Genomic DNA, 26,053 nt, shown 5'->3' on the forward strand with positions numbered 1-26,053 from the left:
ACCACTGATTTCTAGCAAAGGTGTAAAGGCAATGCTGTGGAGAAAGAATAATCTTTTCAACAAAAAATGCTAGAACAACTGGATATCCATATGTAAAAAGACAAGCGTCAATCCATACTTCACACCATATGCAAAAATTACTTTCAAATCGATCATAGACCTAAATGTAAGGGTTAAAACTGTAAAACTCTTAGAAGAAAACAGGAATAAATCTTTGTGACCTTGGGTTAGGCAAAGATTCCTTAAATATGATACCTTAAACATGACACCAAAAGAAAGATCCATGAAAGAAAAAGCTGGTAAATTGAACTTATCAAAATTACGTGCTCTTCAGAAAACTAGTCAAATGAAAAGATACCAGGAGGCAGTGGTAAGAATCTGGTGGAATTAGAACTCTCATACACTGATGGTGGGCATGTAAAAAGATAACACGCGCTTTGGAAAAACAACCAGCAGATTCTTGCAAAGTTAAACATACATCTACCATAAGATCCGGCGATTCCACTCCTAGGTATTTAACCAAGGGAACTTAAGCAATTGTCCATACAAACCCTTCCACATCAATGTTCACAGCAGCTTTATTTGTAATAGCCCAAGTCCGGAAGCAAGCCAAACAGAGAAACAACCCACTTGATATCCATAATTTAGTGAATGGATAAACAAAATGTGTTATATCTACACAATGGAATACTACCCTACAATAAAAAGAAATGAACCATCAATCCAGGCAACAACAAAATATATGTTTCAATTTATATAAAACCCTAGAAAATGCAAACCAATTTATAGAAACAGAAAGTGGACCAGCGGATACATGGGGACAAAGAGAGGTGAGAGAAAAGGGGTTTCAGAGGGGTAAGAGGAAAATTCCGGGGTGGATATGCTTGCTATCTTAATTGTGGTGATGGGTTCATGGATGTATATACATCCCCAAACATGACATTTTAAACTTTAAATATGGTAAATTATTCTGTCAATTATACCTTAATAAAACTGTTTTAAAAATGTAAAATCTGCCAGTACTAGGTCCATATGCCCCCAAGGGCAATAACAGCCTGAACGGCAAGTGTTGCTGCCCTCAACCAGTATTTTCTCTTTTAATTAGATAGTTCTTGAGCTTTTTTTTTTTAAAGAATTATTTAATTTACTGTTTAGCGCTTCAACTTCCATGATGAGAAATTTCCCTTCTTTTTTGTTTTGTTCTGGGTTTTTTTTGGCTGCAACATGTGGCATGAAGGACCCTAGTGACCAGGGATCGAACCCATGCCCCCTGCAGTGGAAGTGCAGAGCCTTAATCGCTGGACCGCTGGGCAAGTCCCTTGAGCTAGTTTCTTTTTGTTAATATCTAGGTAGAAATTCCATCCTGTTTCAGGGATGATTTTCTCCCAAACAGGTTTCTTCAAATGTCTTTGGTATCTGTAGTCATCGTGACTAGATTTTGTTTTCTGTGGTATAGTTTGGGGAAATTACTTGATTTTTTTTTTTTCATCTGAGACTGGTTTAAATTATGGTTAAAGGCTGGTTACTACATTCTATTAGTTTCTTTGTTGCCTAAGTGAAGTGGTGTGTGTATATTGACGTGTATGTCATATTTTCAAGGTCAGAGGGAAGAAACAGTTCTGCTAAAGTTAAGTATAGTTCTTGTATAACAACCCCGGTGGTCGTTTAGGTAAGGAATTAAGTTTATTGAAGGAATACCAGTATGGTCTGCACTGTTCTCTCACTGGAGATTTCTTCTGTACCTGCTAAGATTTAGTACCAATAGATAAGACTTTTTGATTTTTCCTTGACTCTCACTACCGATGTCATACTCATTCCCTAAACCTTATTACCTTTAAATGTACAAGTACCAACACCTTACTTTCCCAGTACTGTTTTTAGGATGGTGACAGGGGAGCCAATCATGACATCAAGCCACTTAAGAATCTGCTGTGCCTTTTTTATGGTTACAATTTCCTTAATTCTAGTTAAGTGCTGATACTGAATTTTGGGGCTACTTTTATTTGGAAGGAGGATGTGTTTTTAATGGTATATCCTGTACGACGCTTTATGCTGTTGTGTTTTATTTTCTGATTACAAATGGGGCATTTATAAATGCTTGAGGTTTGCAATACAAATCTTTTCTGGGCCACATCTAAATATTTTCTTCACGAGAAAGTCATCTTACAAATATTTAACAAAGACAATGGAAATTATAGCAGGAGTAGATTGTAACTAATTAAATACAGTTGATTTACTTTAGGAAATAATGACCTGGAATACAGGTAATGGAACAGGTTTCTCAAGTCTGGCTTTATAATGAGAACCTACAGAACTTTCAGCTGATTAGACAAAGCGGCCAAACTCCGCGAAGACTTTGACTTAGTAGGCGCGCATGAGTAACAGATTCTATGGTTCAGTAAACTAGACTTTTCTTTAAAAGGAGGAAAAAATCCAACACTGAAGTATCAAAGCATAAGCAATACTTACCAATACCGGAATTTTGAACCTAATGTAAAATAATGTGCAAAAAAATTCTTTTGAGGTGGAAGTGGTCTGTCCAAACGGAAGAATGTGTGATGTTCTACACATGCTTTCCACAAGTTTTTACATGCTCTGTAATTCACCATGTTAAATCCCAATAATGTTTCTCTAGATTCATGCTGTAATAAATGACAAAATGCAGAGAATATCATGAGAATGTCAGGATCTAATGTTCCATTTAATTTATTTTTTACAGGTAAATGCTCTACCCTTACAAACACTAACCCTTCCTGTGTCGTTTTTGCTTATCCCATAAAAAAGCAGTAAAATTAATGGAAAGGTTTGTAAAATGTGGACCTCATTTGGTAATATTACAACTCATAGGAACTTTTATTTTAGAACACAGTTAGAAACAAATTTAAAACTTGATATATATCTATTTTCAAAACTTGGTAGCTATAATTATTTCAAAATACAATCCTGGCCCACAAATTAAACTTTAAGATACATCAACACACCTTTCAACAATATCTCTAAACTTATAAATCTGTCTAGATTGTAAATAAGTAAATAAAAACATTCAGCACTTCTGAACACTATTTTGAAATTCTTATTTTAAAATAAGTAGCAACAGGGACTTCCCTGGTAGCGCAGTGGTTAAGAATCAGCCTGCCCATGAAGGGGACACGGGTTTGAGCCCTGGTCCGGGAAGATCCCACATGCCGTGGAGCAACTAAACCCGTGCGCCACAGCTACCAAACCTGTGCTCTAGAGCCTGCGAGCCACAACTACTGAGCCCGCGTGCCACATCTACTGAAGCCCATGTGCCTAGAGCCCGTGCTCTGCAACAAGAGGCCACCGCAATGAGAAGCCCGCGTACCGCAGGGAAGAGAAGCCCCCGCTTGCTGCAACTAGAGAAAGCCAACTCGCAGCAACAAAGACCCAACACAGCCAAAAATTAATTAATTAATTAATTAAAAAGTTAAAGTAAGTAGCAACAGAAACATTTCTTTAAAAATTTGGCACAAATTGCTATTTAAATAAATAGTTTCACTGAACTATCTATAGCAAGGCATACATGTCATAGGTGTACAGCTATGATTTTCACACAGTGACTGCAACCAGGTCCAGAAATGGACCATTAAGCAGCGCCTCCGAGCGTCCTTGTCTTCCCGTCTCTACCACATAACCTCTACACGTGCCCACCTTCTGCCTTTTATGCCCACAGGTTAATACCACATAACCTCTACACGTGCCCACCTTCTGCCTTTTATGCCCACGGGTTAATACCACATAACCTCTACACGTGCCCACCTTCTGCCTTTTATGCCCACAGGTTATCATGCTTATTTCTCAACTTTACATACACGGACTCATACATGTATGTCTTCAGGTCTGACTTCTTTTGTTCAATATTATGTTTCTATATTCCTCCACGTAATTGTGAAGCAGTAATTGACTCATTTCATTCTACACACTATTCTCTCATGTGAACAGACCACAGTCTATTAACCTGTTTACCGCTGACAGACATTTAATGTTTCTAGTTTGGTGATGTGAAAATGTTGTTCCTGTGTGGACTCCTGTATCTTGTCAGATGCGCGTAGGTGCGAATTTCTGTTGCTGGGCCATAGACGCCACGCGCTCACCTCTGGTCGGTGCCGCCCAGCCGTTGCCAAAATGATCAGCCTGACAGGCACCCCCTCTACCAGCAGCGCATGCTCTTCACACTCCCCGGTCACTGGCTCCCCATCTTTTTGCTCCACTATTCTGGTGGTTGTGTGAAATTATCACATTTTGGTTATAATCTGTATTTCTCTGATGCTTACTTGAGGTTCAACAGCTTTTCATGTTACTGGCCATGCGGATATTCTCAGTTCTGGAGTGTCTGTTCAAGTCACTAGCGTACTTCTGGATTGGGCTGGATACACAACCAAGGACATAGATGGTGTGTGTGTATCATACACATATTCTGTGCTATTTGACTTTCTTAATCATGTCTTTTGACGAACATAGTTCTTAATTTTAACCAGTTCTAGTTACTGATCTTCTCCTTTAATGTTAGTTTCCCTTCTATGTCCTATTAAAGCAATCTTTGCCTATCAAAAGGTCATGAAGATACCTTCTATGACTAAAATACAGTAAAATGCCCATGTATAAATTTTAAGCTGTGATGTTAGAAGACGATATGCTTAAAATATCACTTCTTGATCACCAGAGAATTCTTAATTCTGTGTAACAGCTGCTTTGTATGCATTAACACTCCCTCAGAGAATGGTTGTGAGGATTAAATGATATGAAAACGGTTGATACGTTACCAGGCACACAGTAAGACTTGAAGAAATGTTAGATACTATATTATTAGTATTACTAACAACAATAGCACTATAATGGGAAGCAAATTGGAAAAGTTGACTTAAACACCACCTCCTACCAATATAATTATCAAAGTAAAATGTTTGTTCTCTAGTTTCCAGATATGATTTATTATATTTTATTCCTCTAAACATTTACTGAAACATGTACAAGAATGTTCATTAACAGCATTAATCGTAATAGTCACAACGTGGAAATGGCAAAACTGTCCACTAACATAGTAAGAATGAATAACTAATGTATGGTATTCAGTAGAATTCCACAGCAATGGAGCAAACTATCGCTAGGTGTAACAACATGGATGAATCTCACAATGTTAAGGGAAAGAAGGCAGATAAAAATGAAAACATTCTGTATGATTTTAGATTTTAAAATTCAAAACTAAGCAAACTAATCCACGATGATACAAATGAGAATAATATTTACCTTTTGGGAGAGTTAATGACTGTTAATGGGGGTCAACTCCATTAGTAATGATACCAGCTGCAGGGTGGTAGTAATGTTCTACATAATAACATTGTATATTATATGCTTATCAAGCACTATACTTAATTTCTGTTGGTTTTATTTCAATAAAAACTCTCTTGAAAGAAAACTATGTTTTGTGAGTATAATGATGAATCATAGTAGATCAATATCCTCTATAAAATACATTTGATTCAAATATATTTTAAGGCTTTGAATACATTTTATTTTATTATTTATTATGTATTTTTGATGTGGACCATTTTTTTTTAAGTCTTTATTGAACTTGTTATAATATTGCTTCCACTTTATGTTTTGGTTTTTTGGCCTCAAGGCATGTGGGATCTTAGCTCCCCGACCAGGGATCGACCCCGCATTCCCTGCACTGGAAGGCGAAGTCTTAACCACTGGACCGCCAGGGAAGTCCCTGAATACATTTTATACACATATACACATATAAACATCCTGAAATGTGCATTAATTTGTCAAGACTTCTAGTAATGTCAGTCAAAGGATAAGGTTAATTTAATTTGATGAAATAGATAAAATCATTTATAAGATGAAATTCTTTCCAACACTGTACTTTCTGTGATAATGTGTTGTATTTAATACACAAAAAGGACATCAGTCCAACAAAGGGAGGAAATGTACTACACGTTCATGAACTAGGAACAAAACTAAACGCTCAGAATCCCCCAAATGAAATGTACTCCTATGTGAAAGGAAGTGCTGTAGATTTGAAAAAAAAAAAAAAAAAAAAAGGACATATAAATGCTCAGTTACTGACCTCATGAATGGACCCTGGGGACGACAATGAACATCACAATTGAGACCAGTTTCTAAGTTCAGGAGATAGCAGAACAGATATCTAGAATAACTTCTGATCAGAACCACAGAAACACTAGGGATATACTTTGTCATAAAATGTGAATTACTTAACTGCGTAGGCAGTTATTAACAGTATTAATAACACATTTACTTGCACTAAAAGTTCTGTAATGAATGACGACTTATTTCTTAAAGGACTTTAGTTATGTTAATAAGATCAACTCACCAATTCTTTTCTCAGTTGAATAAAAAACTGTTTGCACTTAAAAGAAATTTTTACAATCTTCAACCTGGATAAAAAGAGAATGAATTGGAGTATTTAAAATATTGAACAAAGATAAAAATATTAATTAAAAAATAATCTTTTAACTGTATGTTTAGTAATGTCTAAATATTTAATTATATATACATATATAAAGTACATAAAGAATCTAAAGTTTTTGGTGCTTCGTGAAAAAATAATTAGAATTTATATGCTCAACGGAACATAGTTTTATCAGAACATTTGCTGTAAACTATACATTTCCCAATTTTGTATCTAAAGAAATACATAAAAACACATATCACAAGTTAAAATTTTAAGAATACCAATAATATAGTTATTTACTCTTTAAAACTGCATGTAGTTTTCTGCACGTTAAGCTTGGAAATCACCACTCCATCCTGGCAACAAGTAAAAAGCTCAACAGATTGAAAAATCCACAGCTCTTCTTAAATACACAAGGAAGGGAAGAGCACAGGGCAAACTGCTACCCCCAAGATTTGAGACCAACAGCTGAGTACAGGGAATCAGAGCTTCCCAGAGAAGATTCAGGAGCAGAAACTGCCAGAGGAAGCAGTGCCAGGGTAGGAAAATCTGAACTGTATTTTATGAGTTGTGGAAGGCTCAGCGTGGTCAACCCTGAGAGTTAAAAACCCCTAGAGGCCCCAGTCATAGGGCGGACCTCACGGTATTGTGAGATTCAGCTCTAGAAGCTCAAACAGATTCCGACAATAAATACCAAAGAAAAGTACCCTCAGATTTCCGACAGGGAAAGGGAAAGAAACCATGCTGAACTAGGCCAGAGCACTCTGCTCTTAACAAGGCCTACCTTTAGGGGAATCTTGTTAACCAGAGCCTGACCTGGGGAAGGAAAATACCCAAGTCCAGTCCACTCTAGCCATCCTGTCCCACCCAAGGGGAGAGAAAAAAAAATGAGAAACACTGTGAAGCTCACAGTCTAGAGGCCTGGGCTCATGAAAACACTGAGAGCTAATCACAGGACTACAGAAAACCCCCCTCCGTCGACACCTCACCACCACATTACTAAGAGCCTATTTACAGCGTTCCTGTTACCAGGGTATCCTATCTGCCCATCAAGAAAAGATTACAAGGCATACCAAAAGGCAAAAACCACAATGTAAAGACAGAGTAAGCATCAGAACCAAATATGAGAGGAATGTGGGACTTATCAGACTGGGAGTTTAAAACAACTACGATTAACAGGCTAAGAGCTCCAAAGGATAAAGTAGAAAGCAAGAACAAATAACAGATAGGCAATGTAAACACAGAAATGAAAATCATAAAAAAGGACCCCAAAATAAAAAATTAATATGCAGAAACCTGTTCCACTTCTATACACTAACAATGAACTATCAGAAAGAGAAATTAAGGAAACAATCCCATTGACTATCACATTGAAAAGAATAAAACACCTGGGAATAAACCTACCTAAGGATGTAAAACCTGGAAAACTATAAGACACTGATGAAAGAAACTGAAGAGGACACAAACAGATGCAAAGATACACTGTATTCTCGGATTGGAAGAATTACTATTGTTAAAATGACCATACTACCCAAGGCAATCTATATATTCAATGCAATCCCTATCAAAACACCAATGGCATTTTTCACAGAACTAGAACAAATAATTTCAAAATTTGCATGGAATAGATACATGTATATGTATAACTGAATCACTTTGCAGTACAGCTGAAACTATCAAAACATTGCTAATCACCTATACTCCAAAATAAAATGAAAAGTTAAAAAAAAAAATTTGTTTGGAAACACAAAAGACCCCGAATAATTAAACAATCTTGAGAAATAACAGAGCTGGAGGAATCATGCTTCCTGACATCAAACTATAGTACAAAGCTACAGTAACCAAAACAGTCTGGTACTGGCATAGAAACAGACACATGAATCAGTGGAAGAGAACAGACAGCCCAGAAATAAACCTATGCTCACATGGTCAATTAATCTATGACAAGAAGACAAGAATATACAATGGAGAAAAGACAGTCTCTTCAATAAATGGTGTTGGGAAAACTGGATGCTACATGCAGAAAAATGAAAACTGGACAACTTTCTCACACCATATACAAAATAAATTCAAAATGGATTGAAGACTTAAATGTAATACCTGAAATCATAAAACTCCAAGAAGAAAACACAGACAGTAACCTCTTTTACATTAGTCTTAGCAATATTTTTTGGTTATGTCTCCTCAGGTAAGGGCAGCAAAAGCAAAAATAAACAATGGGACTACATCAAATTAAAAGATTCTGCACAGTGAAGCAAACCAACAAAACAAAAAGGTAGCCTACCAAATGAGAGAAGATACTTGCAAACGATATATCCAATAAGGGGTTGATATCCAAGTATATAAAGAACTTTTTTATACAACTCAGTATCAAAAAACAAATTTGATTAAAAAATGGGCAGAAGACCTGAATAGACATTTTTTACAAAGACATACACATGGCCAACAGGGGCATTAAAAGGTGTTCAACATCACTAATTATCAGAGAAATGCAAATCAAAACTACAATGAGATACCACCTCACACCTGTCAGAATGGCTATTATCAAAAAGACAAGAAACAACTGTTGACAAGGATGTGGAGAAAAGGGAATCTTTGTGCACTGTTGGTGGGAATGTAAATATGTGCAGCCACCATGGAAGACAGTATGGAGGGTCCTCAAAAATCTAAAAATAGAACTACCATATGATCCAGCAGTTCCACCCCTGGGTATGTATCCAAAGAAAATGAACACTAAATCAAAAAGATTTATGCACCCCTGTGTTCATTGCAGCACTATTTATAACAGCCAAGATACGGAAACAACCTAAGTGTCCATCAATAATGAATGGATAAAGAAGATGTGATGTGTTTGTATACGTGTGTGTGTGTGTGAATATTACTCAGCCATAATAAAGAATAAAATCTTGCCAACTATGGCAACATGGATGGACCTCGAGGGTATTATGAAAGTGAAATAACTAGAAAGAAAAACAAATACCTTATGATTTCATTTATACGTGGAATCTAAAAAATAAAACAAAAAGAGACTCAGATACAGAGAACAAACGAGTGGTTGCCAGAGGGGAGAAAAGGGTGCAGGTAAAGACAAAAATATGAAATGGATTAAGAATACAAACTTCCAGTTATAAAATAAGTCATGGGGATGTAATGTATATAGAGGGAATATAGTCAATAATTCTATAATAATTTTATATGGTGACGGATGATAACTGGACTTACTGTGTTGATTGTTTCATAAGGTATAGAAATATTTAATCACTATGCCGTACACCTGAAACTAATATAATGTTATATTAATTATAACTCAATAAAAAATTTATTGAAACTTGTTTTATGGCTCAACATATTTTCTCTCCTAGTAAACAAACCATGTACCCTTGAAAGGAATGTGTATTTTGCTGTTACTAGGCATAGTATTGAAACAGGAGGGAAGGGGAGCAGGGCACAACCTTTGAAAGAATGACATAGCCATAGGATATGACAGAAACTGGTAAGAGCCAACTAGATCCAAGATGGCGGAAGATTCGACTTCCAGTAGACCTTGAGCCTCATTATATGCTCATTGTAATGCATTAGCTAAATGACACTCCCACAGGCGCCATGACAGTTCTGAGGCCAACCATAAAAGGCCAAAAGTGGGTGGTGGCCCAATTCCTGGAAATCTCTGCCCCTTCCCCCAAAATAGCTGGAATAATCCCCACTCATTAGCCTATGAAATTACACAGCCCATAAAAACTAACCACACCATGTTTTGGGGCCTCTTGCCTTCTGAGATGGCCCACCCTCTGCCTGTGGAGTGTGTTTCTCTCTAAATAAATCCACTTCTTACCTATCACTTTGTCTGTCACTGAATTCCTTCCGTGATTAGACATAAAGCACCTGAGCTTCATTAAGTCCTGAGACCAGGTGTGTGATCTCAATTAAAAGACAGTGGGTTCTGGCTGGGTTCGAGTCCCCGCCCATGGGTTCAAGTGCAATCTGAGTCGCACAGTTTCAGTATTGTATATCAATTAAGCCACGAGATTTGATAGTGCTTGAAACTATTTCAACTGATTTTTTGTCTAGTTTTTGTATTGAGTTCTGAGAGGGATATGCTCAAATCTCCAACTACGATTGTAGAATTGTCTATTTTTCCTAATTTTTTGCTTCATGTATTTTGAAACTGTGTTATTATGCACATGTATACTTATAACTGTTGCTTGTCTTTTATCAGGTGTGTGGGTCATACTTTCCTTTATCTTTGTGTGTCTTGTAATATTTTGCTGGCAACCAGATGTTTTACATATTGCATCGCAGTGAGTGTTAAGTATTTGTTTCCCATCTTCCCAGCTTCCTGTTATTTGGTAGTTTACTTACATGGACTCTATCTTCACCCTCAACCTCCAGTTTAGGCTTCTGCTGTTGCTCTTCAGGAAAGCACAGCTCTGGGTGTGCCCACAGGAATACTGAGATGACCAGGGGTACTAGTCATCCCAGTCTCTCAAAAACCACACCCAGCTGAGAACTCCTCTAACTGCCAACACACTGCTCTATTATTTTCAGCAGCGCCCTGGGCCATGAACTGCTTCAGGAGCAAATTCAATCAAATTGTGACCGTTCCAAAGGAACAGTCTCTGAGGCAGGCACTTGAGGCTATTTGCTCTACTATCCTGGTTTCTGTCTCTCCTGTGGTCTTTGGGTTTCCCAAGACAGTCCTTAATTAGCCTGAGCTTTGCAGTGACTTAAGTTGTGATGCTTTGTTATTACACAGGAGCCCTGGTGATGTGTCAGTTAAGTCTGGGGCTGGGGAGGAACTCGTCTTTAATCCTGTGATTAGGTCTCGGGTTTAGTGGTCTGGGCCCCTTGGCTGCACCCTTCGGTGCCCGTCAGCTCAGCCCTCCCTAGCTGAAGCAGGAAGTACAGAGAGGGCTGGAAATGGGTACTTCCCTTCCCCCACCTTGGCTAGGCTCTGGTAAAACCCATGTTGGTTAAGTATTGGTAAAATAGATTTCCTTGAGGGCAGATCTTTGTTAAGGAGAGCAGAAAGCTCTGAGCATATTTCAAAACGGTTACTTTCCTGCTCAACTTCCATCCCCTGCCCTTCGAACACAAGCGGATTTTTCTCCAATCGTCGCCCTGAGATCCTGGTGGGGTGCCTGGTAGTAAAACTCATGAGAACGAGGGGTCCTTCCTAAGTAACTTAGTCCAAGCTAGTCTCTGCTCCATCTCCAGCAATCTGTCAATCACCCTGCATGTACTCCTACCAGGGGTGGCTGTAGCGGTGGTTTCTAGTCCTGGTAAGTTGTCATGCCTTGTATTCACCTGTCTCTCCAGTTTTCAGAGGGGCAGTAAGTATGCCCTGTGTCCTCAATTCTCTGAGGGATCTGAAAAGAGTTGCTGATTTTGAGTTTTTTCAGTTTTTTTTTTTTTTCTTGTGAGGACAGGGGTGACAACTTCCAAAGTCTTTACCTGCTGGACTGGGAACCAGAACTCTCTCCTTCCTTTTTCATTTTACTAATGATGTTTTTTGATGAGCATTAATTTTAATGAAGTCTAATTACAGAATCCAAGTAACTCCCAATTCAGTATTCAACAGTTTAAAAGTATGAACTTGAACTGGATAATTTAGGGATAACCATATGTGGAAAGAAATGAGGGAATCTATTACATGGAACATTACTTTTTCTACACATAGCTCTAATTTTGAGAGAAGAGGTAAGTGAGAAGCTAGTGTTTCAGAAACTGAAAGACCCAGGTTTATTTAAAGCTCTGCTTCATACTCATCATACTTGTTAACACTGGCCCAGTCAGCTTCTCTGGCATTTCTCACTCCTTATCCATAAAAACAATGCTAACAACACCCAAGTTGCAGGGTTATAAGGTACAGATAAAATGCATTAAAATCCACGAGTGATTTTTTTCCTACCTTATTAATCTTATAAAACTATCAGCTCTAAACTTCCACCTTTACTCAAAACTCTTTATTCGTGTAGAAATTTGGTAATTCCGAGCTGTAATCATATTCCATTTTTATCAAGTGATTTTTATGATTTCCTCAAGGAGACTTCCACAATACTTGGCTAAAATATCAATTTAAGGGCAATGGCAATTCTATGAACACTAATTTGAATAAAGATGATGAGGCTGAAATGGTCCCTTATTCACATGTAGTATTAATAAGAAGTATGTTGCTTTTGTGAAAATAGATCCATACTTTAAGAACTAAAAGTAAACCATGTATTTGATGATTTTCACACAACTTAATGACTGATTTTCTTTGGAAATCAATTGATATTGGATCCTAAATCATGGCAATTTGTGGTATATGTATAAACGTACTCCTAATGTTGTAGTATGTACTGCTATGAGTAGTTAGGATCAGAAGAAATCCTTATGTTCCAGGATGATGTAGGTCTAGTAGCTTTAACAACTTTAAATCCCATCTCTTTAGTTTAATTCTGGAAAATAAAAATTTAAAGTAATACTATATAGTATTTTCCAATCAATATCTTAAATGCTCACATTGTTCTTTTTAACCTAACTTGTGTGATAAAGACTTATAAACATGAGTTCTATTTCTCAACATGAAACTACCTTCAAGAATATTTAATAATAAAATAATATACCAACTCCTCAGCATACGGAATATATAAGATCCTTCACAATCTGAATCTAATTTCTCTCCTAAGCAACATTATTACATCTTAAATTCTTGTGCCCTTGCTTCTGTCCTCAGTGAAGACAACTGAAAAAAAAAAAAATCAAACCAAATATCCCATCATCTCCTCAACTTGCCACGTCCTTCCTCACTATTAGGCTCCTACAAATGTTTGGTACCTTTACCCTGAATTCCCTGACTGAATCCTCTATACACACATACCTCTTCCATACTTCCTCCTCACTGAAGAAATTTCTATTCATCCTTTAAAAACCATCTCAAATACCATAGGGCCATTACAATTTTCCCTAGTGAAATTATATCCTTGGTGTTTCCAAAGTAATTTGTCAAAAACTCTTCTAGAATGCTTATTGTAAAATTTTGAAAATACAGAAAAATTTAGATTATCATTTTAACCACATCACCTGAAAAGAATTTATTTCTGATTTTGACATTCATAGAAAATGTACAACTAATAAAAAATATTTTTAACTGTCTTTAGTAAAATCAGAAAAGTATTAAAATTGATGCACATTTACCATTATGAAAGTCAACAATTGTAACTCTCTCTTCTGAAGCATTTAAGTTACAAATCGTCTTATTATGTTTTGTAATTAATTTTTATGTGCCCACTTTTAGGCAAGGACTATGTCTTGAACTGTTTTGTATTCTCCTCTGAACATAACACAATTTGAATTATACAGGAAGAACTTAAAAGATGTGAGATGAAACACTAAATGACCTTTGACTTTCTTTTATGAGCTTTATAGAGGTATAATTTATATATAAAATGAAATATCCCTATTTTAGGCAAACAAATCAATGAGTTTTGACAAATGTATTCAGCTGTGTAACTACCACCCACCCAAACCACCATGTAACAATTTCCATCACCTGAAAATGTTCCAATGGCAACCAAGGGTCTGCTGTCTTTATACTCTGTGTTCTCAGGAATTTCATATAAATAGAAACAAAGAGTACATCATCTTTTGTCAGGCTTCTTACACTTAGCATAATGTTTTGAGGGGAGGCTCCCCCATATTGTTTAGTGTGTAAAACAGTTCATTTCTTTCACTGCTAAACAGTATTCCACTGCAAGTGTAATCTGCTTGTCCTTTCACCAACATCTGGAATTCTGGACATCTGGAATTCTGTTTTGTGCTGTTATGAATAATACAGCTATGAACACAGTGTGCAAATCTTTATACGAACTTGTATTTTCAGTTCTCTTGGGTAAATATCTAGGAATAGAATTGCCAGATTATATGGTAAATCTGTTTAACTTTGAAGAAATACCAAACTGTTTTCCAAAGTTGGTCTACTAGTTTGCATTCCCACCAGCAATATATGAGATTTCTAGGTGCTTTGCTTCCTTGTCATTACTTGGTATTATCATTCTTTTCAATTGGAACTATTGTAGTGGGTGAACAGTAATAGTTCACTGTGGTTTTAATCTGCGTTTCACTAATGACTGAGCATCTTTTTGTGTACTTACTTGCCATCTGTATATCTCCTTTGGGGGAAGTATCTATTCACATATTTCGCCTATTCTTTTTAATCAAGTTGTCTTATTACTGAGCTATAGGAGTCCGTTACAGTCTTTTGATAAGTCCTTTATCAAATATGTATTTTATAAAAGACTGTTTTTGCCTTTTCATTTTCTTTACAGTGTCTTCTGGAGAGCAAAAATATCTAATTTTGATGAAGGTCATTTCATCAATTTTATATTTTGTATTTCATGTTTTCCTAGATAGTGACCTACTGGGGAAATTTATGTTTATTTTCTCAACGTAATTGTGGCAATTTTCTAAAATAATAGCTTCCGTCAGTTATCATATTTCTATTAGTGTTATATAAGTGACTAATTACAAAAACCTATTAAATAATAATGAGATATTGAAAAATCTGGACCAATTCTTTTAGGAGATATAAAGAGAAACAGATTGATACAATATATTTCTTTTGTATTTGCTTCTTCTCCTAGAGAAAATCATTGTGTTTATTTTTAAAAACCCGAGTTACTTATATGATATTCATACAAGGGATATGTGATCAATATGATTTTTACAGTTTTCAAGTTATCCCCTTAAAGGGAAATGGCAGATGCTGCCTCTCCTTCTTCCTCACTTTGGGATATAGGAGTGATGGTGAGTGAGGCACTGGGCGATGAGGATAAGCACAGCATGCTAAGGACAGCAGAGCAATAACACAAAAGAAACATGAGTTTTAAGCCCCATGGAGCCACCATACTTTCCCAGTACCAATTTAAACCACTGTAATAAGGGGCCTTTGTTGCAGCAACCATGCCCATGTTCCAAGTAATAAACTAGCACCCACTGAATGCATTTAAGTGAAGTACTGTATTCAAAACAACTGGCACAGCGTGAGACGCAGAGTAAATATGACAATATTAGCTATTACACTACAGTACAGATTTAGAGACTAAGAGAAAAATTCGCAAAGTAGTATTTTCTTTAAACTAAGACACTTCGGAAACAAATAATTCAATTATTTTAATAGGTATCTTCTGGTAGATTCCAAGTAAGTGGGACAAAGTTGTATGACAACATTAAATAGCTCAACAACCACTTTCTTTAATATGAATTGTATTCGGTAATATAATGGTAAAAGCAAAAGTACTGATGGAAGTTCTTACCATGGAAAGGTATTCATTCGTACTCTGTTCTTATAAATCAGAATTCCTCCTGACATCACTCCAATCATAATTTCATTGTTACTTTGATCCTTCAAAAAACAACAAAAAAAGAAAATGGCAAATCTAAAATAAACTGTTAAGATATATTTTTAAAATATGATTAGTTTTTTTTACACAGTGTGACATTTCATCAAAGACAACAGTTAACTGAATATTTACAAATCCATATGGTAACTGTTACATCATAAAAATAAAGGACATACTTCAAATCAAACTTAAACGTTGCATTATTAAAATTTATTAATCTAAAGCAAAAATGATTTCAGGATTTCCCACAGTTTATAAATGGGACTGACTCTTTGATATAGAAAATCAAAGACCTTCTCATCTTATAGAATGACAAGTTAGTACCCATCTTTCCATTTCTAAAACTATTAAGGTCCAATTACTGTGTAAATATGGTGGTAGGATTGCAAAAGTGAATAAAACCTGGAGTTCAGAGTTTGGTGAAGGGCAACCTGTAATAAAATAATATTTCCAATACAATGAGAAGTTCTGTAACAGACATAATACAACAAAAACATTATGGGAGTACAGAGTGGGGACAATTGCTGGAGAGTCTGGAAGGCTCCTGAGAAGGAAATTTGAATTGTGCTTTGATGGGTGAGTTCTCATGCTGACTGATCCAACGTGAACAGCTGACCTGCACTATTAAGAGAATGAGTGGAATTAAAACTTTCCTCAGCTGCTAATCAGTCTTGAAATAGCTCTGCTTCTTGACTTGAAATATACTACAGGCAAACTAATATAGCAATAATGCTTTTATCCCTAGCATTTATGTGATCAGAAGATAGAACTAATTAATGAAAATATAATCAAGATTTTGTAATTGTCTCCCTAGGAAAACACCTTTAAAATGTAGTTTCAATAATTTCTAATTAAATATTACTAAATTAGCCTGTTAGGTAAGCTAACGTGTAGTAAGTGGCCAAACACAGCAGTGTATGTTAATTTGTCTGGCTGCTCCTTTTCTTTTGCAATAACCAGCACCACTGCACACTATTATCAGAGTCTTAAATCACTGTTTAAAGGACGTCAATCAGAAGTGTGAAGCAAGATGGCAGGTCCGGCCTCACAGACGGCGACTTGATATACGCTCTGCTTATTCCTTCTGCTCCCAATCTCATAAAACATCAGAGAAGATATACGAAAACAGAAAAAATCCCTAACACTTGAAAACAATCCATAACACTGAAAGGTATGTAATCAGTGGGGCAGACATTTTGAGGAGTCTGTGAAGACAAAGTGGATAAGATAAGATTTATGGAGAGAAAATAATTCCAGAAAACCGCAGCCCAAGGGGAAGCCTCAAACTGCCGTCAGGATGATCAGGTAGGGGCAGGAAGATAATTAGGTCCTATCAACCCTACAATCTAGACTGAGCTACAGGACACAGAAGTGTGTGCAGCCTGTCTACAAGTGTGGAGCAAGTGTGGATACTGGGGACAGGAATAGAGTGATCCCCAAAAGGCATGGAGAACCCCAAACTGAAAAAGCAAACTATAGGCACATTCTACCTGGCAGTTCCTTCCTTCCCTCCTCCAGCACCTAAAACAGGCCACAGTAAGGACAAACATCACGTGTGACCAAGTGAAGTAGGAATCACAAATACGAAAGGAGTATACAACCAAGGGCCACCAAGCACTTGAGAAGAACGAATGCCATTAAAGAGATATGGAAAAACTCAATAAATATGTAAAGCAGTCAGGCTGCTATGTTGGTAGAAAAACGTTAAAAAACACTGCAGGGATATCTAGGAATTCAAATTCTCAAATTATAGCTATCTATATAGCTATCAACTTCTCAAATCATAGTTATCTAGACTGAAGTATCAGTTCCCAAGGTACTGCCAGAGTTGGGCAAGAGAACCAAGAAAATAAGTATTACGTCCTTTATGGATACAAATGCTATTAATTCCAGTGTACAGAAAAACGAACGCTGACCACCTTATTTTATGCTTTTCTTATCACTTATTACTATCTAATATAACGCTATACATTGACTTGTTTAATCTGTTTATTTTTTCTCTTCTTCACTAGAACCTAAGTAGCAAAGTGCAGGGCCTTTGTTTTGCGCCCTTTCAGGTTTTTAGATGTAGAAAGGCCTACCCATTTGTGAAATGAATGGACCTCTATTATCTGTAGGAAAATATCTCCGCTGTTTAGCTTGGCACTGAAACGACCACCCCATCCCATTTCATTTCCCCCTTTATAATTAGTAAAAACCTGCTTCCCATCAGGCCATTCCACGTGTTTTGAGTACCCATAATTACATGTTTTAATTAATGCTGTTCTCATCTCTTCATGTCTCTCTGATGAATCAAATCAAACCTAACCAAAGTCTAGATCAAGTCCACCTTCTCTGTGAAAACTTCATTAGCCCTGTAGAATGTACTGAATTGTACCATGAATATGTAATCAGCAAAGTCCAGACTATGTGAAACTACAGGTGAAATGGTGCAGTTCTTTAACAAGAAAATTCTAAGGAACGGTAAGGGAAGAAGGGATTAAAAGACATTTAAAGTCATTCAGTTAAAACAAACAAATAAAAAGCAAGACCAAATTTTAGTATCCAGGAAGGCACACTGTGTGATAAAACCACAGAAGAACAATGTAGGAAGGGGCTATGATTGGTACAGTGTATAAAAAGCGTTTCTGGAATGGCTGGCTAAAGCCTACTGCTGACCTGCGTAGTATTTACAAAGATGTTCACTAAGATATACACACAGGTGTATGTGCTTTATTTTACAACATGTTAAAAAGCAGCAATGTAAACAGGATGAGATTTCGGAGGACTGTGAACAGATATTCTAATATTCTCTACCCATGCCTCAACTGTCCATTCACGCTGCCCTGCAGTGTGCCCTCCCCTCCTTTCTGGTGGAGACCACAGTTCTACTCTCCACTAAGTCGCTGGGACCACTTAACCATTCTAGTCTCTCTGCAGTCACACGGTAAGAATACAATAATAACACAAAGCCACTAAAATTTTCCATTTAGTATCTTCAGACCACAGTTGAGCTCAGGTAACAAACTGCAGAAACACAAACCATGGATAAGGGGGGACCACTGTATATTTCTCTAGATCTTTGTTTATATATACAAAATATAAATATGTAGTATTTATAACCACACAATTTCTTTAATCAACAAAAACTGGGAAATATTATTGCGTAATTTTTCTTTTGCACTTAGCATTTTGTAGATATCTTTTCATATCAATATATATACCTCTAACTCATCAGTTTTAACTGCTGCATATTATTCCAAAATATGGATTTATCATAATTTCTTAACCATTTCTGTTGACTCATTTAGAGATTTCTAAATTTTTAATATTACAAACAATGCTGTAATAAAAATCCTTGAACACATTATTTAAAACACCTCTATAAAAAGGGTGGAGTCAGAGAAATGGAAGTGGTCAAATATTATATTCATATCAGTATTTGCACTCCAAAGGGGTTATACCAAGTTATACTTCAACATGCTCATCTCTGTTTTTCCTGTATTTCTACTTATATGTTTTAAAAAACTACTCTATTGTGGGAACTCTTTATAAAATATGAATACTAAAAAACTTTCTGTAATATGTTGAAATTGTTTTCACTTTTACCTTTTCGCTTTATGATTTTCCCCTATATATATCATTAGTTTAAAATTATTGTTTGTATATTTTTCATGTAGTTAGGTATAAAGTTAGCCATAATACACACTCATTAATAATTAAAAAAATATTTCTGTGTGCCCTATATAGGTCTAACAGTGTTACGTGCTCTCAAATTATTCAATGAAAGTGAATACAAGTAATGACCTACTGATACTTTCATAAAGATACAGAAGAATCAAAAAGGGGAAAGAAAAAAATAAAGCTATGTCTAGACAGGTCCTGATGAGTAAAAAGCACATAGCAGAAAATGGAAAATCACTGTGTGATCTGAATATTTTAGGGTGACACAGATGAAATCATATATATAGCTCTATTGAGATTCTTTTCTCTGTTTCAAGGGATTATATTTTTAAATTATTTGATTATTCAAACAAATATGTCCAAAAGTCCTCAAATATATGCAGGTTAAAAACAAGGTTTTTGAAGAACCTGAAAACAGAAACAGATATCATATGATTAAATTAGTTAACTTCTCTGTGTCTCATTTTCCTCATCTGGAGAGTAAGGATGATAATACTCTTACTTCACAGGGCTGTTTTAAGGATTAAATGAGATTAATATACATAAGCCCTAAGAAGATTGTCAGGCAGATAGTAAATGCTATAAAGGTGTTTCCTGTGATTATTATCTGTAACCTGTACAGTAAAATCTCTCAAAATTACTGTTCTCAGTCTTTCTTGAATATTCTCTAATCAATCAGCCTTTGGCCATCACAATAGCTCCAAAATTGCTATTACAAAGTCAATACTGGTAATATTACAATAACTTCCACATTTCTAATCCAATGCTCATCTGACATAGTTGACCACGCCTGATTCACCTGGCTTCAAAGACACACAAGTGTCTGACAGAAAGAAAGGCATTCTTTTTGAAAGGCGTTCTTTCTATCTAAATGGCTATTTCTTCCTCATCTAACCTTTAAAATTTGAAGTGTTCCAGCTCTGAGGACCTCTAATCTTCAATTGCTACTAGCTATGTTCCTTCAGTGCTCCCATGTCACGGCTTTAAATATTATCTGTAAGCTGACAATTCCCAAATGTATGGCTCTAGTCCAGACCTCGCCTCTGAACTCCAGTTCCATATACTGAATTGCCTGCCTTCCTTCATTTCGATTGATAAAAGTCTTCTAAAATTGCATGTCCCAAGACTAGCTCCTGACCCACCCTCTCAAATCTGCTTCTCTCTGATTGTTACAAATTACTGAAGTTACTCCATCCTTGTAGTTGTTCAGGCCAAAACGTTAGAATCATTCCTTGAATCCTTTTTCTCTCACACCCTAGAGCCAATACATCAGTCAGTGCTGTCACTTCCATATTCAAAATACATGTAGACCGGGTAACTTCCCTGGCGGTCCAGTGGTTAGGACTTCACGCTTCCACTGCAGGGGCCCAGGTTCGATCCCTGGTCAGGGAACTAAAATCCCGCAAGACACACGACGCGGCCAAAAAAAGTTAAAAAAAAATGTAAATCACACCATGTCTTTTATCTCCTCAAACCCTCAACTGGCCTTGCTTATAATTAAAAGCCAAAGTCTGTAAAATTCTTACAAAGCCCTGGTCCACCTGGACCTTGTCAATACGCTCCACTCCAGTTCACTGTACCGGCCATACTGTTTGGTATGGAACTTTGCTGTTCCTTGAGGTGCAAAGCACACTATTTCATGGCCTTTTATTGCCGTTTCTTCCGCTTAGAACATTGTCCCCACGGATATCTGCACAACTCCCCAACGTCTGTTCACCTTCTCAGAAGGCCTTCTCTGATATCCCATTTTTGATTGTCTCACTCCCCTTTCTCACCTTAATTTTTCTCCACAGCATCTATCACAATCTGATATATTACCTTTTAATTAATCATAAGAAAACTGAGTAGAATATACAGTAAAATGCACAAACCTTAAGTGTACAACTCAAAATGTTACAACTTGCATAACTTGAGTATATACACTGACATGTAACCACCACAAACCAACATATACATTTTTCCAAATCCCAAAAGGCTCCCTCAGGAGCCTCCCAGCTAGTAACACCTCTGCAGAGGGAACTGTTGTTCTGACTTCTGCTGATATAGACTGGTATTTTGCCTATTCTTGAACTTTACTTCCATGGAATCACATACTATGTACTCTAAGATACTCAATTATTTGCTTATAGTCTGTCTTGCCCACTGGAACGCAAGCTTCATGAGGGTAGGATTTTATCTACTCACTGCTGTATCCATGGTGTCTATAAACAGGACTTGTAACATAGAAGGTGCTCAATAAATGTTCACTGAATGAATAAATGAATAATCAAAATAGCATCATTAAGCTTTCCTTTTCTTGAAACTTTGAAGGGCAAAAGTTATTTTTCAGTAGAATTATCTTCATCATTATTACAAACACCTATGGAAATAAGATATTCACAATTAAGCCCAAAACTTGGGTAGAACTGTTTTAGGGTCAATTTAGAGCATCCTATACCTAACAAAAACCTAAGGCCAAGCCTTCTGTGATTACATTTACATCTAGATAACCAGGAATCAGTTTCTTAGGAAAACAAAGAGTTTATACCATGCTAACTTCTTTATAAAACAGAGATTAAACTTGAAGATCTACGGTATAGATATCGTATAGCTCTATTATGCTATTTTATTCCACTCTCACAGTGTAATAAATATTGACTGATTTTCTAGTAAAGATGATAGGAATTTAGTGAGCCCTCAAGCCATTCATTTAACAAGTTACTTAGGCCAACAATTACTCCTGAGATAGTGCTTCTTCCATTTTTAGAGGTCAGAAATTCTTTATAAATATTTAAATTTAGCTCCCACAATGTTCCTTGGTATTAATTTAATATGTTCAAATTATTTTATATTTTCAAGATTAATTTGATATCTGTTATCAATTGATCCTAACCACAAACTTAGGGGTAACTAATTATTATTCTTTCTAGGTGAGTCTGAGAGCAGTGCACAGAGGCTGTTGGGTAGAAATAATGATAGTATTTGTACCCATGGCTTGTTTAGAAGTGTATTTCTTAATTTCCAAATACTCGGAGGATTTTTAAAGTCATCGTTTTGTTATTGTTTTTAGCTTAAATGCACCATGAACAGAAATTATATTCTGCATATTTAAAAATAATATGTACTCCAAACTTGTCAGATACAGTGTTCTACAGTTTGCTATGTTGCTAAAATCTATATTATGCTGATTTTTAAAATGTCTGTTCCATCAGTGATTGAATAAGGGGTATGAGAATCTATCACTTTCTTTTGCTCTGTGACAGACATTGTTAAGAGAACAAAAGGGCAAAACAAAGAGTGGGGAAAATATCTGCAAATCACATATCCAACAAAAAAAGTGTATCTAGAATATATAAAGAGTTCTCAAAACACAAGAGTAAAAAAAGAAAAGAATAATGGGAAAAACACCTGAACAGACATTCATCAAAGAAAAGATATGATACCCAACATCATTAGTCATTAGGGAAATGCAAAGTAAAACCATGATGAGATAAAACACACCTATCAGAAAAGCTTAAAAAGAAACAAAACAGTACCACATGCTAAAAGGATCTAAAACAATTGGAACTTGCAAAGATGCTGGTGGGGATGCAAAGTGGTTCAGTCAGTCTAGAAAACAATTCCATAATTTCATATAAAGCTAAGTATACACTTGTTATATGACCCAGAAATCCCACTTTGGGATTATTACCCTACAGAAATGAGAACTTAAATTCACACAAAAACCTATAAATGAATGTTTGCAGTAGGCCTATTAATAACAAAACAAAACAAAACAAAAAATACTGGAAACGACCCAGATGTCCTTCAGTGGGTGAAAGGAGAAACAAACCATGGTACATCCATATAACTGAATACAATTCAGCAATAAAAGGCATGAACTACTGAACTACACAGTACCTACAATAAATCCCAAATGCATTACTGTAAGTAAAAGAAGCCAGTCTCAAAAGATTACATACTGCAGGATTCCATTTATAAGACATTTTGGAAAAGACAAACTATGGAGTCGGGCAACAGACCAGGGTTGCCAGGAACCGGGGGTAAGTATGAGGGTGGACTTACCAGTAGGAGGCTGGGCAGCACAAGCCAGTGTATTTTTTTGGGGTGGCGTGGGGGGTGGCGGTGATGGAACTGCTCTGTTTCTATTTGTGGTTGCATAAACCTACACGTGTTAAAAACTCATACAACTGAACACCAAGGAAAAAATCCATTTACGATGTTATTTTAAGAAACAAATATTCCCACGCTCCCTGCCCTCAAATCTTTTGGGTTTTTTTTTTTGGCTGTGTTGGGTCTTCGTTGCTGCACGCCGGCTCCCTCCAGTTGCGGCGAGCGGGGGCCACTCCTCGTGGCGGTGCGCAGGCTTCTCATTGCAGTGGCTTCCCTCGTTGTGGAGCACGGGCTCTAGGCGCGCGGGCTTCAGTAGTTGCGGCACGCGGGCTCAGTAGTTGTGGCTCACGGGCTCCAAAGCACAGGCTCAGTAGCTGTGGCACACGAGCCTAGCTGCTCTGCGGCATGTGGGATCTTCCCGGGCCAGGGCTCGAACCCGTGTCCCCTGCATTGGCAGGCAGATTCTCAACCACTGCGCCACCAGGGAAGCCCCTTCAAATCTTTTCTTCTTTCCTTTTTATCCTGAAGCTGTCCTTCATTCTTTTCTTTTCCACAGTTTCCTTTTCCCTTATTCATATAATCTTGCAGGCGTACTAAATGTTTTTGTTTTGTCAAATAGGCCATGTTCTCTCTTGATTCCCGGTCTTCCTTCATCCTGATGGCTCTATGGTGAAAACTACTCCCTTGGCTAGTTCTTATTAACTTTTCTGGCTTCAGTAAATTACTACTAAGAAGGCTTCCCTACCCTCTGCTCCCAGGCTGGATTAGAAGTTCCTGCCACAGGGTCCCATGGCATTCTGTACTTGCCCCTTCATATTCTCAAATACTTAACTGTTCATACATGCTCTAATTCTTTCCCCTCACTATCTTGTGAGCTCCATGAGGGCAGGGCTAATTGATGTTTTGTTCACTAAGTCATCCTTAGTGCCAACACTGTGCAAGGCACATAACAGATGCACTGCTATGACGGTTCTAAGACTTATTTGCATCTTGCAGATTGCTATAAATAACTTAGTTCGACTCTAATTTTTTCAGCCTACATTCTGGAGGCAGAGAGAAAAGATCTTACCTTGCTTTTCAATAAAATATTATTTCAAACATACTTTTGCTTGTGATATTCAATTAAAACTTAAGTAATTTCTTTATGTGTCCTCTCCCCTCTACCTTTTGTCCTTTTTGTTCCTGAGGCTACAAAACTTCCCTTCATGTTCACTGAACATTTGCACATTTTCTGAAGTTCTCCATATCCACATACAGCAGAAACACCTTTTCCTAGCTGGGTTATTTTGTGGGGTTTTTTTTATTTGGTCTGTACAAAATATTTAAAATTTAAATTCCTTTAATTTGGCACTCTACATTTATGGCTTTCTGAGAAAGAGTTTTACAATCTACTAATTTAAACAATAAAAAAACATAACTTAAACAAATCAATAAATAATGATATGGTTAATTATGTATGAGATCCAGCCATGTCACTTAAGTTAAAAAAAGTCTAAGATTCTTTGTATTATATTGACAGCAGTCAATGATAACAGCAGTCTAAACCACCTTTAGAAAACTGTTTAGCACTAAAATGACTGATTTTAGTGATCTTTTTTACTGTTAACCATAGTCTAGTGCACATATTTAAAGTTCCATTTGTTTTAGACTGTACTATAATAAAAACAAAATCTAGTGACCACTACGTTACCTTTGGAGAATCACGTTCAAAAGTAATAGCCCGCAAAGAGGGAGGGATGGTGAAGGGCCCATTCTAAAGAACACAAGAAGTTCAAGGGAGACTTACACATTTTAAATGGAACCAGACAGACTTCCAAGTCACAAATGCTCAGAATTACCAGATCCAGTCATGTGAGGAAAGCAAGTCATTTGGTTTTTGAAAAGGAATGGGTCTGCATATGTCTATATGTTAAAATAAATTAAAAATAACTATCTAAGGAAAACTTAACTCCCTTTCAGGCTGGGATCCATATTAGGCTTAGCAGTTTGTCCCAAGAAAATATAAAACCTATCACCAATTAAACTGATGATTACCTATAATTCCACTTTTCTTTAGGTATAGAGAATAGCTGTACTTCAGGTACTTCTAAAGGAATATAATCTCTTGATGAAACAATCATGAGAAGGAATCTAGGTGAAGAGACGCACAATGAAGGACAGTCACTCGCAAATATGCTTATGGCAGGAGGATAACAGTCTTTTGGAAGCAGCAAATTGACACAATGAAAAAGAAGTCAGGGAGGATGGTGATGGGATGAATTGGGAGACTGGGATTGACATATATACACTAATATGTATAAAACAGATAACTAATAAGAACCCACTGTATAAAAAATAAACTAAATAAAAGCTTTATCTCCTCCAAAAAAAAAAAGAAAAAAAAAGTTGGTGTTGTACAGGAAAAGCCAGTGATTATAGAATTCCATCCCAACAAAGGAATGGCAGAGGGGCAACCAAAATATGTAAATACAACTGA

At 36.6% G+C, this 26,053-nt stretch overlaps 1 protein-coding gene across 1 annotated transcript in view; it reads right to left on the bottom strand.

Annotated features, from left to right (window-relative positions):
• The window catches only part of PTPN4 (protein tyrosine phosphatase non-receptor type 4), a 143,672-nt gene that overhangs the window by 61,213 nt on the left and 56,406 nt on the right, over positions 1–26,053 (bottom strand). Inside the window, exons 9-11 of the mRNA XM_065880030.1 lie at positions 15,736–15,824; positions 6,359–6,422; positions 2,470–2,642 (exon numbers count right to left, since the gene is read on the bottom strand). Coding sequence (XP_065736102.1) covers positions 2,470–2,642; positions 6,359–6,422; positions 15,736–15,824 — 326 coding nt within the window. The remainder of the gene's footprint in view (positions 1–2,469; positions 2,643–6,358; positions 6,423–15,735; positions 15,825–26,053) is intronic.

This window comes from Phocoena phocoena, chromosome 7, assembly GCF_963924675.1.
Source record: "Phocoena phocoena chromosome 7, mPhoPho1.1, whole genome shotgun sequence".
Lineage (NCBI taxonomy): Eukaryota > Metazoa > Chordata > Mammalia > Artiodactyla > Phocoenidae > Phocoena > Phocoena phocoena.